This window comes from Anomalospiza imberbis, chromosome 1, assembly GCF_031753505.1.
Source record: "Anomalospiza imberbis isolate Cuckoo-Finch-1a 21T00152 chromosome 1, ASM3175350v1, whole genome shotgun sequence".
Classification (NCBI taxonomy): Eukaryota; Metazoa; Chordata; class Aves; order Passeriformes; family Viduidae; genus Anomalospiza; species Anomalospiza imberbis.
The window spans coordinates 122,793,162-122,809,286 of record NC_089681.1 but is presented as its reverse complement, the minus strand read 5'-3'; the positions used below and the strand labels follow the sequence as shown (position 1 = coordinate 122,809,286).

General features: G+C 37.9%; 1 protein-coding gene across 1 annotated transcript; it reads right to left on the bottom strand.

Moving 5' to 3' along the window:
* Positions 1 to 55: 55 nt before the first annotated feature.
* AGR3 (anterior gradient 3, protein disulphide isomerase family member) lies at positions 56 to 9,103 on the bottom strand. The gene is made up of 8 exons (XM_068209675.1): positions 8,933 to 9,103; positions 7,144 to 7,273; positions 4,815 to 4,878; positions 3,488 to 3,540; positions 2,772 to 2,848; positions 2,451 to 2,514; positions 1,404 to 1,487; positions 56 to 678 (listed from the first exon to the last, which is right to left on the bottom strand). The coding sequence occupies exons 2-8, from the start codon at positions 7,247 to 7,249 to the stop codon at positions 629 to 631; spliced, it is 498 nt and encodes a 165-aa protein (XP_068065776.1). The 5' UTR covers positions 7,250 to 7,273; positions 8,933 to 9,103; the 3' UTR covers positions 56 to 628.
* Positions 9,104 to 16,125: the final 7,022 nt, after the last annotated feature.

Genomic DNA, 16,125 nt, shown 5'->3' with positions numbered 1-16,125 from the left:
AAAAGTTAAAGGGTTATACAGAGGAAAGCTAAGCCCAGAACACTGTTGGGTCTTTTTTTTTTCCTGTTTGTTTGTTTGTTTTTGTGGGTTTGTTTTTTTTTTTTTCCTATGTAAGCTATTCCAAAATTTATAGCATGAGCTTTCCTGTCTGATTTGACAGCAAAGTTTCTTTTCCTATAATGAGAAATGACTGTGTAAAGCAGGGATACACTAACAATTAATAAGCTTCTTGCAATAAAAGTTAAAATGGGAAGGCAAGATGCAGATACTAACTCATGTAATAAATTGCAAATAGACATCAAAAAGATTGTTTATAACTCCTCTTCAGAAGTCATAGCTGACCTAACAAAGTCACAACTGGATTGCTAAAATACAGCTTGAATTTGATGCGCTTAAAACTATAATTTTCAGTTATTTAGATAATTAATTTCAAAGTGTTTAATATATTTCTACTCATGTTTTCTAAATGGGTTCTTTAGTCTTTCTGTTTTTGTTCTCCAAGTTGTACACATACATTTTTTATTAAATCTGGTATACCAAATCTGCTTGGTAAAAATTCAATTTGCAAGTAGAGACAGAGAGGTGCAGCTTCACCTCATAGAGGTTATGGTCATTTCACTGTTACTGGTTACAGTTCAGTCTGAATGAGGCGTAGTGCTTTCTTCATGTTTTCTATTACTGAAAAAAAAATAAGAACTGTGAAAATCTAGTAGAAGTACATTTGTACAAATGAAAAAAACTCAGTTTGATTTAGTAAATTATTCACAATGAAACTGATTTCTGGTAACATTTTATTTTAGAGATTGCTACTAAAACAGAAAGTAAAAAATTTCATGAATCAAAATGTTTAACTTATGGGATTTGACAAGAATCCTTTCAACTCCCTCATTTCTCAACAGCAAGCTGGTAATCAGATGTGATGTGTGTATTTGTGGTGAGATACTGCATTGGTGTCAAATAGATGGCATAGAGTAAGAACTGGCTCAACCTGAAAAATCACATTCCTTTCTGATATATGGCTGCTAGGGCTATGGACACAACCACCTGCATTTCTTTACTGATTCCTTCCCACCACAGACTATTTACATTGTACAGTCAGATAATTTTGAGCATAGTGACATTCACCATTCTCCATAAAACTGCTCAGATCTTGATCCTTAAGGTTCTCATCCATGATCTTTCAATTTTTCTTACTTGAGTAGTCCCAATAAATTCAATGGGACAATGTGTGTGATTGTTTTGCTGGAACAGGTTAGACCATTATAATTTATTGCAAATGCTCTCACATGGTATTTATTTTTACTTTGAGATCCTAATGGATTCTCAAGCACAAGTGATCAGGATGGGGGGTATCTGGCTGCTTACAACGTGAGATACAGAGTAACATGACAAAGGGCACTTACGGAACATCATGTCCTGCGGTTCGTAAGTGTAAAGCCGGTTGGAGTATCTTCCTGTGATATCAGCTCTTACTGTGAGAGATGGGTCTGAAAAAGTATTTGGGTTAAACACTGCCTTCCATTCCCACAACAGCTGAGGGTGATGGCGTGGCATTACTTTGGCAGCCCTGTTTCTGATTTCATCAATGCAGCAGTTGCGAGGCTGTTACGCTCTGTTCCAAACAACTGCTCTTTACTTGGAGAAATCCTGAACAAAAGCTAATGCACATTTTTCTAGTACACAGTTATTTTTAAGTGCTAGGTTACACATGCATGTCATTCATATTTAAAGAAAAATATCCTGTTTTACAGGTTCTGACTTTACATCAGAAGAGGTTAATCTGACCAGATGCACACATAGAGGGGGTCACGCCTACCAATGGCAATAGATAGCATGACTTACCTAGAGCCTTCAGAATGAAACCCAGAGTGGGAACAAGTTGTTGTGAACCTCTCTTCTCTCAGTTACCCTTCCAAGTTTATTATTAATTTACTGATTGCTGTAACTACACTGCTCTCTGTCTGAGTGTGGGCTGAACTTTGAATGCCATCACAGAGTCACTCCAGGCTCCCTGTACAGTGAGTGAGAAGGAACAGGCACTCTGGGGCATAATTAATTTGGTGCATTCCAGAAGTCAGCTTTAAAATGGGATAAATCCTTGGATGCCACTGACTATTGATTTATTCTGTGGTAATGTCCACTTTATAGCCATCTACATTCTGTCAGATATTTGACTTTTTCAGTAAACTTTGTCTTGTAACAGAACCAGCAAGAAGCATGGAGAGCAAAAAGTCCAGATATTAAGAGACTTTTAAACATCTTGCTCTCAAGCCCGAGTAAGTGCCCTCCAGGACATATCTGTAATCTGAGGAAGTTTACAAGAGTCAAAGTATACAACAGAGGCAGAGAGATTTTCCTTTGGCAAAATGAATAATTTTGATGTCCCCAAAGGAGGACAGTGGCAGAATTCAGATATAACAACTTTGATGATACATAAATATTTTACATACCTACAAACATGATTCGAGGCACATATTGTCCATCAGGTGACAGATTTTTATCTGTGGTTTCATGCTGGTATAAAAATTAAGGTTAGTTGTTAAAATATTTCTGTAAATTTTGCTGAAATAGTACCACCTGTGAATAACCTTATACCAGAAAATAAAACCAAATAGTTACTGCTCATGTTTGAATACACATGCACAATTTTCTCTACTTAAATAACTAAAATGTCAGATATATTATCTAAAATGACATGAAAAAAAAGACAAAGAAAGAGGAAACACAGACCATGCAACGATACCAGTCAAATCGCTCCAAACCCCTCATACCATGAGATTCAGCATAATGAAGTTATTTTGGGCCATTTCCTGTATTTCTTCATTTTCTGCGAAAGCTTTCTTCAGTGCTAGAAAAGACAGGATCACTTTGAAATCCATCTCAAATGCTGCCTTTCCATCTGTGCTTGGGCACCACACTGGCCAGAGACTGAGCCACATTGTTCCTGTCTCTGCTGAATCACATTCCTGAGGAGACACTTAAGGGCTCTATCACTGCTTTTGGGGGTTCTTTGGCCTGTGGCAGTACAACCTCTGGCTATGAAAATGGAAGCTCTCTTCTGTTATTTATGAAGCCTGTTGTCTCAATGGATAACATGTCTTGGCTTGACAAAAGTGCATTATTCTCAGAAAATTCTTGTTAGATCAATTTCAGCAGCCCTGTCCTTGCCTCCTTCTTTAGTTACCATTTCAGGAGAGCTAAACAATATTAAATCTGTTCAGTGAGTCAGTAGCCAATCTGTGCGTCTTAGTTTAAACTGAGTGCTGTATTTGGGGTAGCAGTACAGCAGCACTGAGAATTTTTCATGTTCTTTATTATGTAGTTTCATAGCAGAGTTTTTGTAAATAATGGTAATAAAATTTTCACTTTTCATTTACCCGTTTCTCTGAATAATTTTCAGTAAGTGCAATGTAAATATATAGATAGGTTCTGTTTCTTATAAAAAGTATTCACAAAATTTTAACACACAAAAAAAAATCAAAATTACCTTGGCAGTATTGACAGTCTTCCAAATGATGAATTACCATCAGTGGCTTGTTACTTTATTAATAATAATAAAAGATGTAGTTAGGTCATTTGACATGTATTCAGATGGGTGATTTTACTAGAAGACTGAAAAAGGCAAATTGCATTTAATCTGATGTTAACCCAGAGTAAAACCATGTAGACATTCTGTAAAATATTACAGAAATTTCTGAGCAAGGGAAAAGAGCATAAGCACTTCATAAAAGAGAGAAATAGAGAAACAGAGTTTCTATGTCTAAATAGGCTGTCTATAGTAAGAAATTCTGGAATAAAATAACAACAGATCCACCATCATTTCAGTCCCAGGTAGTAAATAATCAGGTTAAATAGATATTTAATGTTACTTAGGTGTGAATTTCTCCAGGGTTAAGAAAATAAAAATAGTATATATGAATTAGAATAAAATAGATTTTATAAGATTGGGTTTATCATCAAATACTTTCCATGAAATTTTTCTTGTGTTTTAAGTTTTCTTGAACAGCTATATAGTACATTACTTATCTTCTGTAAACAGTTTGGTAAAGTGCTAAAATTTTATATTTTGGATGTCAAAACATAAACAAATGTGTGATTTCTACTATATTTTTTCAAATTATATTTACTGTTCAACAGGTTGGTTATTAATGCTTGGTCTGCTTTCAATATCAGGAATTGTTAATTTCTAACCATTTTCACACAGGGTACATTAAATTAATTGTCTTTTGTTTTACAAATAATTTGCCTTCAATTTAGCAATAGCTCATGCTACACCATTGTGATCTACAATGAGCTGTAAAAGATATTTAAATAAGTATTATTATGAATTCTCAAATATATTTGCAGCTGAGTCTCAGAGAAGACTGAGCTTGGAACTTCCATTTCTATAGAGACAATGAGAAAATATATCATGAACATATTCCAACTAATAAAGTGTTGGGGGAAACATCAAAGGCAGCAGATCACTATGCAAGAGTAAATGTAACAGAGTTCAAGGAAGTAATCATAAGTACATGATGTTAAAACACAATAGATGTAGTTTAAAAAATTATGGTATCTATTTATGATGGATAATTTAAATGACAACACCTCCTTTGTGGCAAAGAAATGACAGCATTACATTATTGGCCCATTATGTTACTTCACAGTCATAATAGTCCTAGAAATCCTGTTGTTTATAGACAGAGTCGGTTTTATTTAATGGGTGGTCTACAGATCAGCTCTCATGGTGTTTCTTTGTTCTGTCTCATTATTGTGTATTCCAGCAAGATGGAATAACAACTTTGTCTTCATACTACTTTTAAATCTCTTACCTTTTCTTTGCTTGATAAAGCCCTTCTTCATAAGTTTGTACCCATGTAATTTCATCTCCCCACCCTAGAAATAAAACAAAAGGACTAGCTGCTGGCCAGGCAAGTAACTCAGAACAGATTTCTTTTTTTTCTCTTTTTTCTTTTTTGCTTATGTGTATTAACTTTTGTATGCAAATAAAATGGGGGTTTTAGTCGAAGGTTCTCTAACATTGTGAATATGCTAATTTAACATCTCCTGATAGATACATTAAAAGGTTAAAAAACTTCAACCAAACAACCCAACCCCCCAAAATCTCAGCTGGTTGCATATCCAGTTCAAGTCCTTTGACGGACTTGTTAGTTATCTTTCTAAATGCTTGAGGTCCCTAAATCAGCACCCAAGTAATTTCCATCTTCATTCTGTCTGCTCAGCATTTCATGTAAATCCTGGGAATTAAAGAGAAATTGGCATATAACAAGAGAAAAATAAAATATGACAGCTCAAATAAGATCAGCTTTAATATGAATGTCATTAGAACAGTCTTTCTTGGAATATACACTTAACTCCAAAGTAACTTCAAAGTAACTTCAATCCCTGAAGTTGTAAGCCCTTCATTTAATTAAAGAATTCAATAAAGGAATGGCTGTTAAATAAAAATCTCTACTGAAACAAAATCCTAGCAAACATCAGCTCCACAGCTCATCCATAGCTGGGAATATGCAGATCTCAAAAATCAAATTGTCCACTTGGTTTTATGCCTTCAGTTCCCAAGGAGGGCAGCCCTTGCATAGTAGATCCCTGTATGGCAGCGTGGCTCCATTCATGACAAGTGTTCTACAATTCTCATTCTCATTTCTCCATTTCTGGACCTAAGACCAGGTTAAAGCTCTATTTCTTCTCTGCTGTCTGAACAGTGCTTGGACCAGCCCAGATTTGCTGTTGGATTTCTCACAGGACAATTGTTTGTGATGCTTCTGGATCATGTCTTCTTTCAGTACACAGGTCTGTCTGGCTGGTGCTGGGACTCTGGTATGCTGACCAGTGCCTTCCCAACCCTGGCTGCTGTCAGCTCCTGAAGCAGGTAACTGCACACAGAAGTCAGCATTTTGGGGGCATTTTGCAACACATTTAAGTATTTCCCCTTGGTCTGTCAAAATTACATGTAAAGTGCTCAAGGCATCCCAATAGGCCTGAAATCAGAATTTGAAAAGTTACACCTTTTTCTGTGACTACTTTGTAATTTGCTTGTTTGTTTTTTTTTTTTTTTTTTTTTTTTTTTTTTTTTTTTCCAAACTGGACATAATGTAAAAGATTTTGTTATCTATTTTTTCCATTTAGGCTTACTGGGAAAAAAAAATAAATCCTGATCTAGGCAAACTAGGCAATACATCCCAGATTGATAGTAACCTTTCCCCAGGGACACTACTTGCAAAAATTTTTGAAATTTCTCTTAGTCTAGTCCAGGTGGTGCATGATTTTGTCAAATGGTTTCTGAGCAATTAGGCTCAGATGGAATGTCTGAGAGATGTGCAACTTTGCCAGGATAGGGAAAACTCAGATCCTGAGTGGGACCTGCAGGCATTACATGGTCTACAGAAGCAGTTAGGAAGAGAGATGAAGACATTTGTTTTTTGTTGAATAGTCCCAAAAGGAGGAGAAAGATGGGGGAGGGAAAAAGGGCTTGCTAAGCTGTTTTTCTGCTTGTATTTCTAAGGATTGATTAGATATAAATAAATTAAAACAGGGTCTTTATTTAACATTCAGGTTGAAAATTATGTACCATAGGGAAGTAAATTACACAGAGTCATGCTTTGCAGTGGATATGTGATGAAAAGCAAAAAAAAAGTCATGCAGGAAACCCCAGCAATGGTTCAAACCGTTCTGTGTACAAAAATGAGTCTGTAGAAAATTTTTCCATAGCAACTGATGTTATGGCAGGTTACAATGATAACATATATTTCAAATGGTATATGAGAGAATATTTTTTCACTGATAGTCGTACATATATATCTTGATTTGAGAGACTTAGTTTAGGTTATTTGCTTCTGTTAGATCACTATGAGTTATATAAAATATTCAGGCTACATGAGGCCCTCAGTCATATGCTTAATAAACTGATGGAGTCAAATGATGTGAAATGAGAACATATATTAATTAGAGCATCACTTAACACTAAAGAAAACATACCTCAGTAAGTATATATGTGCATTCTATGTATGTTTGTTCATATATATGGTGTGTGTTCATATATATAGATACACATTCTGTAAATATACATTCAAAATAAACATATTTGCTGGTCTATATGGTGAGGTAAGGAGATAACTACATTCAGTGAACATACAGTACCTCTTGACAGTGTCTGAGGTGCTCGTTTTTCCTTTTTAATTGCCATTGCAAGGTTGGAATTGACTGCAATTAGCAGGAGGGACAAGGCCAAGGTAGAATGGACCATTATTTCCTTTCCAATGCAAGGAAACTGGAAAACAAAGAAACAGCTTTAGTCACATGGATTTGTCACTTGTTGCAGTGTAGATCAATATGTTAGTGGCATCCTAACAATCTGTACTTCAGAGACACTTTTGGTTTTTTCTAGAAATCCTTGCCTTTGTGAGGAAGATGCAAACTGGAGGTGCTTAATTTTACTGTGCAATGCTACTTTCAGCAGTTAAAATGAGGCTGCAGGGTACAGTTCTCATGTGATTCTCATGAACTAGTACAACCTTGTAATAGTGGATCACAACAATTTCAAGACACTGCTCCAGGTTTCTTAATTACAGTGAAACGTAACCGCATGAGATTTTTATTTCTTTTTATGTTGGAGCTTTTTTGTCAAAATATGTCTCATAATATCCTTCTTAATTAAGTAGGAAGATTAGCAAGAATTTGCCACAAGTATAATACACTTTAAATTGTCATATCCTTCCAAAATGTTGAAATAGTGGTAATTTTTAAGTTTCCACTTTAAAAATTTCCCATTCTTCATTGCATCTTTTACACTGAATTTCAGCTCAACTCCTTCTGAATAAAACAATGCATCTGTGTTTCTGGGTAGTTAAGTATTCTCTTCCTGGCCAAGATCATCATAAGAAATTCAGTAACTTCTTACCTTGATAAAAGTCAGAGAACAAAAGCAAGAGGTGAGAAAAAGCATTACAAAGCCAAATTGTTTTTAATTGGTAAGTTTACTTTCTTCCAGTACAATCACTTCTAGGCATTAAAGATCTGATATTCAGGTGGATATCAGATGGTTTCTACTGAGTTAAAAAATGTAGGCCAGGATACCACTCAGTCATCTTACTGGGGATTCCACTTTTCAGAGGCTGAGCTTTAGGAGCTACCAGGATGCCTCACTGAGAAATTACTTTGACTTGAATAAAAAAACCCCCAAACCAAATGAACAAAAATAACAATGACCATCCACCCCTGCCCCGCCAAAAAAAATATCTCCCAAGACATTTGTGCCTATACTGATAAAGAAAATCTCTAACTTGCATTTAAAATTGATGTTAGTATGGAACTGCAGCCCTGAGCACTGGCAAAAGAAAATACTTCATACTTTTTAGGACCAAGAGTCATGAAAAGTACTGTTTTTATGAATCTCTTTACATCACAGAATTACTGTTAGCAGTTAAATTTCTTGTGAACAAATTAAAACTCCATTTCTAATAACTGGCAATCTCAATTAGAGAAATTAATTCTATTTGGCTGGCTGGAGAAAAAGTTGTACATTAAAATATGCAGAAGCTAGGAAAAAATTGTAATTTTGTAGTAAGAAGCAGTCTTTCATGATGTATGAATAAAAAAATCAAAGCGTTAATCTCTTTAAATCACAGATAAAATCATCTGAAGCTTAATAATTGATTATCCTATTGAAAATTAAGAGGGCAGTAACTGTAGGCAGTTTAAATTTAATATTTCATATTTTTGATGCTGCATATTCCAATGTTATTTAATTGATTCACTTAAAATAAGGACAGCCAACACCACATAGGTTGCCTTCAATTCCCTGCCAGAACAAACATTTGCTAGCTAATCTCTATACATCTATCATTTGTCTTTTTGCATAACTAGGCTTGTAAGGCATTTGTGAACAAAACCTCGTTGCTTTACTAAAGAAAGAGAAATACTTGCTCACCAACAGCAACCAGTTCTCCTGATTGAAGGTCCTTTCCTGGAATTTGTTAGTTAAAAAACAGTGATTTAAGCAAAGAACACCTGAGTTGCCCAGGTCTCTGTGTAGCAGCAACAGCACATTCAGCTGGGAAAAAATGAGAGGAACCTTTGAGCTGAAAACCAAAACAATGTGTTTCCACCCTCCCCCTTGCTTTTCTGCCTTGCCTCCAATTTTCTCTCTTGCAAGTTCCCATGCTTATACACTGAATCCTTGCATTTCTCTTCATCTTGGCTTGTATCAGGTGTCTTGTATGAGGATTGGAAATAAATAGTGGTTTGTGTGTGTCTGGTAACACCCCCCCAGCGGTGTGAGTCTGGCTTATGTCCAGTGAAAAAAGAAACCACCAGTGAAAGCTGGAACTGGAGGTGCTTTTGTTCCCAGAGAATGGCAGAGTTCACTGGTGCTTGAAGATAGGAATGAACCTAATAGGAAGACACAAGGGTTACTTTGTGTAGAGAAGTGTAATTAACAAATAAAACAAACTCTCTTTTCTTTTTGAGAGGGAAATAAAATTATTTATTTAAAAACTATGATTTAAACCACCTGATTATTGCTCCTGGGAGTTGTAGTTTAAAAATATCTGTTCTTTTGGACATGATGCTTGATATAATTTTACTGAACTTGATGAATACAAGCACCTTTAGTCATCACCTTTGCATAAAGAAGGAATGAACTGGATCGCCTTTTTCCTCCTGCTTGAATAGATTTTGGAGGGGAATCTGAATCAATCCTCTTTTGCTTCTTCTCCCATGTATTTGTTTATATGGATTGTATGGTTACTGTTCTTAGAAATATTGATTTTTTACAAAATTATGGAAATAATTTTGAGATATTGTGTTATTTATTTCCCAGGTATTGTGTTTTTCATGGCACAGGCTTATTATTTTAAGATGTAAAGGGGTAGACATTCAATCAAATAAACTGAAATTAGTGCTGAGCTACCCGAGAGTTCCCTTTAGCAGGATCATGTTCAGCAATTTGTCTCTATATTTGAAGGTCAGAATTTCAGCCTTTGTCAATTTTGCTAGAGATATTGGCAGCTCTGGTCAAAAAGATGTAGTTAAAGTTTAATGCTGAAAGAAAATGACTGTAATTGTGGTGTTATATTTTAGTTAAATGGCATACTCTGTCTCACCCCTCGAAAATGTATGGTTTATTCCAAGCCTGTGATCCTCCCCTGCAGTATCCTGTGTCTGTTAATCCCGTTGGTCCCATCTGTTCCGCGCCCACTTTGAATCTCCCTGTTCAGTGTGCCGGGGGACGGTGCTCTCTCTCTTCCCCAGCTCTCCTGGCCGGTGCCCTCTCAGCCCCTCTCTCCCCGTCCCCTTTACCCCCTCACTCCTCTTTCTCCCCTCTCCCTCAGAAACCATGCTGCCTCCCGGGGGTGGGACCCCCAATAAACCCTCATCTAATGAGCACCCTCAGAAGCCGTGTGGAGTCTCCTTGCCTGCCTGCTGCTACCAGCGAACTCACAGCCTAGGGGGTCCCCCCCTCCCCAAAATGCGCTGTGACATGTAATACTTTATAAATCCAAGCTGGATGCCTTCAGTATTCCTATTCAGCCACTGCTTGCTAAGTGGATCTGATCAGCTGCCCGTCCTTGATTACTTCTGTTCAGCATCCACACATGAACAGAGTGTGAAGCCAGAGCTACATCCCAGGCACAATCTATGCTGCCTGGTAGTCAAACCACCAACATGGGCAGCAGCATTTACCAGCCAAATATTCAATTAAATCTCTGCAATGTAGAGCACACACTTCTGTACTCCCTCATTGCACCAGTGTGCTCCCACTCATTGAACTTGGTCAGCTTAATCTCCAGGGTAATGGTGGTGGAAACTCTTTCCATTTTTCTCCTCCACTCTAAAGATTAGTTTTGGAGATACAACCATGGGTTATCTGTGTACACATAATTATATCTAAGTCAAAATTAGGAGATGTAATAGCTATCTAAAAGTAGGGCAGAATAAGGCAGCAATAAAGTATGTGAAAAAACTGACTTCTAGAGAGAGAAAGATGTTGCAGAATAACTGGCACTTGGACTCTCAAGATGCTGCTTTTGTGTGAGTCATGCAGCAGCAGATCTAGGTAAGTATTCAGATGTGTAGCATATTTACAGTAAGTGAGACTGACTTTTAAATTTTACTTTACAGAATGCTGCACAAATGAGGCTGCTGATGAAGTTCTTACTCTGTAATTAGGAGATCACAAAGAGAGGTCATAGTGTGGCCTGGAGTGGGGAGATGCACCATCACAAATGCCCAAACAAGTTTTACAGTAAACAATATGGGAAAACTTCACAGAACACATATTTTCATGGATGGGAGATACTTCTGGCTCTTAACACAGGTATTTGGTGTGGACTGAGTCTAGATGTCAGTGCACATTCAAGCAGAACATGGTGCCAGAGCAGAGAACTACTCTTGGGGCTTAGAGTGCTGGACATTAGCTTTCACTGCCAAACAGTAAAAGGAATAAGTGGAAACACCCTGCACATTGGACTTATATCTTGACTGACAGCCAAAAATCAATTTTTGGATAATTTCAATAAAGTAATTTAAAGAAATCTAGATATGACATGGTGGTTTGTTTCTGTGCGTGTGTCTTTCAAAATAGTCATAATTGTGGAAATAGTTCTTCTGGTACTAGAAACTGATTCACATCAGATGGACTTTCCCCCAACCCCCTTCCCTAAAAGGAGAACTCTAGGTACTGCTCAAGTGAACAAATTGCTTCAGTGTTATCTGCAAACCAGTTGCTTGCTTTCGCTCAACCATTGCACCTTTTTAGATTTGTATTCCTGTAAAGACATTGTTATGGAACATAAGCATAATACTATAACTGGAAAAGCATTTATTGGATTACTTTTTGTAGTGGTTTGTACTGGCTGCAAACAGCGTTCTCTGCTTTCCAGGCCAATGTCCATGCTTTCACTTTTAAGCCTTCAACTTATTCCAGTACTGTCACCTCCAACCCCTCCAAGGTTTTCTCTGCATTTTTTTGGAAGCTGGTCCCTCCATCCTTAAATTGCCCTGTGGTACAGCCCCTGGAAAACTTGGTTCCAGGCTTCATTGACACCTCTCAGCTGCTCTGCAGCTCTGTGCCTCTGTGAGTCACTACTGTCTGTTGGCTTCCACTTCTCAACACAATTATTTTCCTGCCCTCTAGGCTTCTCAGATTTCTCAGAACTTTTTATAGATACAAAGCTTTGAAGACTGTAAGGGGAAAAAAGTAATTTATTAGTTTTCAAGGATTTTGCTGATCTTTACGGAATAAATGTGTTTTGGTAAATAAAAGGAAACCAGCTCTAGATGTTGTTGGCTCCTTCCTTCAGTCCAAAAGTACAAACTGTTCTGGACTGTTTATTTAATGCTGTGAGAGCCCTGGCAGGCAGGACTTTCTCTTCTTTCTCTTCTACCAGCAGATCTTTCTCTTACAGTGTGGTTCTAGCCATGCCAGAGGAAGCCTGGGAAGCCGCTCTGGCCTCCCAAGCTGCTGGTGCAGCCCAGGGCACACACTGCCAGCCCAGAAGAGGGGTACAGCACACCCCATGCCCCAGGGTCTTTCCCCAAGGCTTTGCTGGACCTGGGCTGGCATGAGGACCTGCAGAAGGTCCCTGTCCTTCTCCGTTCCAGCTCCCTCTTGCTGCGTGCGCTGCCCAGCTGTGGGCTGCTGTGCCTGACCATCATGGGCATGCCAGGGAACAGCGCTGCAGGGCCCAGGCAGCCTTGTTCTGTGCTGGAGCACAAACACCCACAGCTCTGCTCTGGCCCCTCTCACACTGTGAATTAACAGCCACAGACACATCAGGGAGCCACACGGGACAGGCAGTAGCTGAGCTTTCTGGTCAAGGACACGTTTTCTCTATTTTCAATATTGTTCCTTCAGCTGTGAACACTGTCCTCAAAGTGTATGCCACCTTACAGAGCTGAAAACCTATACAAAAATTGTGGTTTAGACCACCTGAATAGACTATGTTTTCTTTAGAAATAATAAATTTTAAAGCCTTATTGAAATTATGAGTTGAGAAAATAGCTAGAATTTAGTTCACTGTGAAAGTTACAATTTTAATTTTTTTTTAAATACTTGCAATGTCTTGTGGAGATGTATTTCCAAAAGCTGTTAAAATGGCTCCATAACTCTTTGAGGAACCCAAAGTAATTTGCTATCAGACTTGATTTTATTTGAATTTCTGGATGATGTGATGTGGTGCTTGGATTCAATAAATGACATACTGAAGGAAATGATAGGTAAGTACAATTGTAGTTTAAGGACTTGGGTGGGATTCCTCTAGTGCAAATATGATCTTTCAATATTTATAGGTTTGCAATCCATTTAAGTTTATCCATGTGGTCCACACGACAAAAGTTTGATCCGCACGGGTGCCTCTAGTTGGCAGTGTTGCATTACTAATAGCAAAAGGACAAATCTTTCTGTTTCAGCTTTGCTGAATTCTAGTGGTAAGTTCAGAATACAGATAATTTAAATATAAAAATGAGTGCACACAAAAATTCACAAAGTTTGAAAATAAAATTGAAATCAATATTGAAGAAGTAAAAATTTTTATTTTATTTTTTTAGTATATGTGCACACCAAGTAATTTGAGAGGTGACAGGGGTAGAAACCCAGACCAGATTTTAAGGAAGAGAGCCAGGAAATTCAGCATGTGTTTTGGAAGAGATTGAGAGCTCAGAAATATTCAATGAAACTTTCTGACTGCCACAAGAAATGAAAAGCGGCTGCATTTCCCTGCAGTCAGAGTGTCCCAATAAAGACTTCACAAGCAAGAATGCTCTCCAGAAACACATTGGACTACTTTGCTGCAGCTGTGAGAGTGAGTCAACCAGGCCTCTGTTGAAAGAAATCCTGTTGCTGCAATGATTTTGCAATGTTTTTCTCCAGTGACATCACAATATCTGCTTTAAAATGTAATGTCATCTAAAAAGCAAAATACACTGTGTGCTGAAAAATGAGTTTCAATGTTTCAGCTTTCTGCACAGGTATTCCTTCTACTACATTAAGGGGTTTATTCCAGGGCTTCCTTCCTTGAAGGACTGACACAAGAGGGCACGAGAACAACTCAGTATCTCTCAGCTTTTGTCTCCCTTTGTACTCTCTGATCTTTGGCCAAACCTTGATCCTGCAAGTTTCTGAGTCCTTGGTCCCATTCCAGCACAGCACTCAATACATATTTAACTTTAGGCACATTAGCAACTCCATTGATGTCCATAGGGCCACTCATATGCTTGAAGTTAGGCATGCTCTTGAGTGTCTCTGCCGGATCAGAGAACATGGGACTGAGGTGTCTGGCAAGTGTCCAGGCAGGCTTCTCCTGAAGAAGCCAGACAAGCTTCTCTTCTGTTGTGGACATGTCATGCTGCAGTAATGTTTATCTCCAGCAGCCAGTTGCTCAAAAGGGGCTCTAGCAGATCATTCCTCACTGACAGAGCAGACCATATTGCTGTAGCCGCAGAAAGGCTTCAGCTTTGGCCATCTCAATGCAGAACTGTTCACCTGAGCAGCTTGTAGAGCTGCAGCCTGAGGTGCCTGCACTAACCCCTTTGGTGGTGCTCAGCCATTCCCCTAAAGCTGAGCTTGTTCACTGCAGTCTTGATAGATTTTTTTATATTCAGTATTATATATTTATTTATATACTTAGTATATTCAGAAAACTTGAACAATAATCTTTATAAAACCCAAAGCAAACAAAAACTTTATGGCTTTCTATGGCCTCCTCTTTCAACAATTCAATCTGAGAAGCAGGGTGAAATTAGCATCACCTAACTGAAAACAATTTCACTTTGAGTGGCACAGATGGAGATGGCAAACATGTAAAATATATGGGACTATCTCGAAATGCTGACAGGTATCCAAGGTCTTGCTTCTCTTTATCTCCATGGCCATTAAAAACTGTTAATTATCACAGTATGGTTTCCACTGAGTAACAGTTTGTTTTTAGTGTGGAATATATTTTTAGCCTGGCCAAGCAAAACCTTTTGCTATTTTGTTGTTACATTTATAGCCCACATAATTGATGTAGAAAAAAATTTAGCTTCAGATTAGCTTCTAGCTACAGTATTTTCTTGCTGTTGCTTTTATAAAGCCAAGGATTAATCGGAGACAGACAGAAACATAGAACTGAGTCATCAAGTTCTGTCCTCCACTCCTGGAGGCAGCCACATCATAATATCCTGCTTATATATGCATTAAAATTATTTAGGAATTTTGCCATTCTTCTTTCTCAAGCCTGCCTTTGAAACTGACTCCTTTGGAGAAACTCTGATTTAACTAGCCTGAACTTACACTTGGCAACTTCTGATCAAGTGTTCTTTTGCCAGCATTGCCCAAAAATGCTGCTTCTCTTTCTCTCTGTCTCTCTCGCTCTCAAGTATGTCTGTAGGGAAATCACATCTCAGCTTGATCTTTTTTCTTTTGGATGGAACAAAGAAAGGATTTTGAGGTCCTTCATTTACCACATCTAGTTGCACTTTTCTGCATCAATTCCATCAGGCATTCAGAATTCCTGAACAGAGGTGTACCATGATGTTACAGACACAGTCCCACACATGGGCCTGTGCAGCTACTGTCTTTCTGACAATATGTTGTCTTACTTCTCCTTGAGTCACATTTGCCTCTTTTACAGATTTTTTTAAATGTACTAGTTACTAATGATTAATCTTAATATGATCTATCCTATGACATCCACATATTTTTTCTTCCAGAATTGTTTCCAATTTCTGTGACTCAAACTTTGAGCAGAAATATCTGTCACTAGCCTCTGTAAAAAGAATTTTCTATATGAGTGCCTCTTCCATCTTATACAATCTTTATAAGAGGTGGATGAGCTGGCCTTGAGGCCAGTGGGGAAAACTGGAACATCTTGCATCTTCCTCTCTAGGAGTATTCAGTCAGGCCATGCCTAGCCTAAAGCAGTTGGTCTCCCTAAAGCCACTTCTTCAGGCAATGGAGAGGGACAGAGATGACTGCAAACATATGGATTAAGTCTACTCTAAGTCACCATCTGGAGAAGCCAGATGGGATCCGGATGGGAGGTACCAGATAAAGACACCCTAGGAGATTGGCTCCTATCAGCTGATGTTAGTTTCTTTAGATATCTTTCCAGTCACATCTTTGGAAGATCTCATTATATCTGC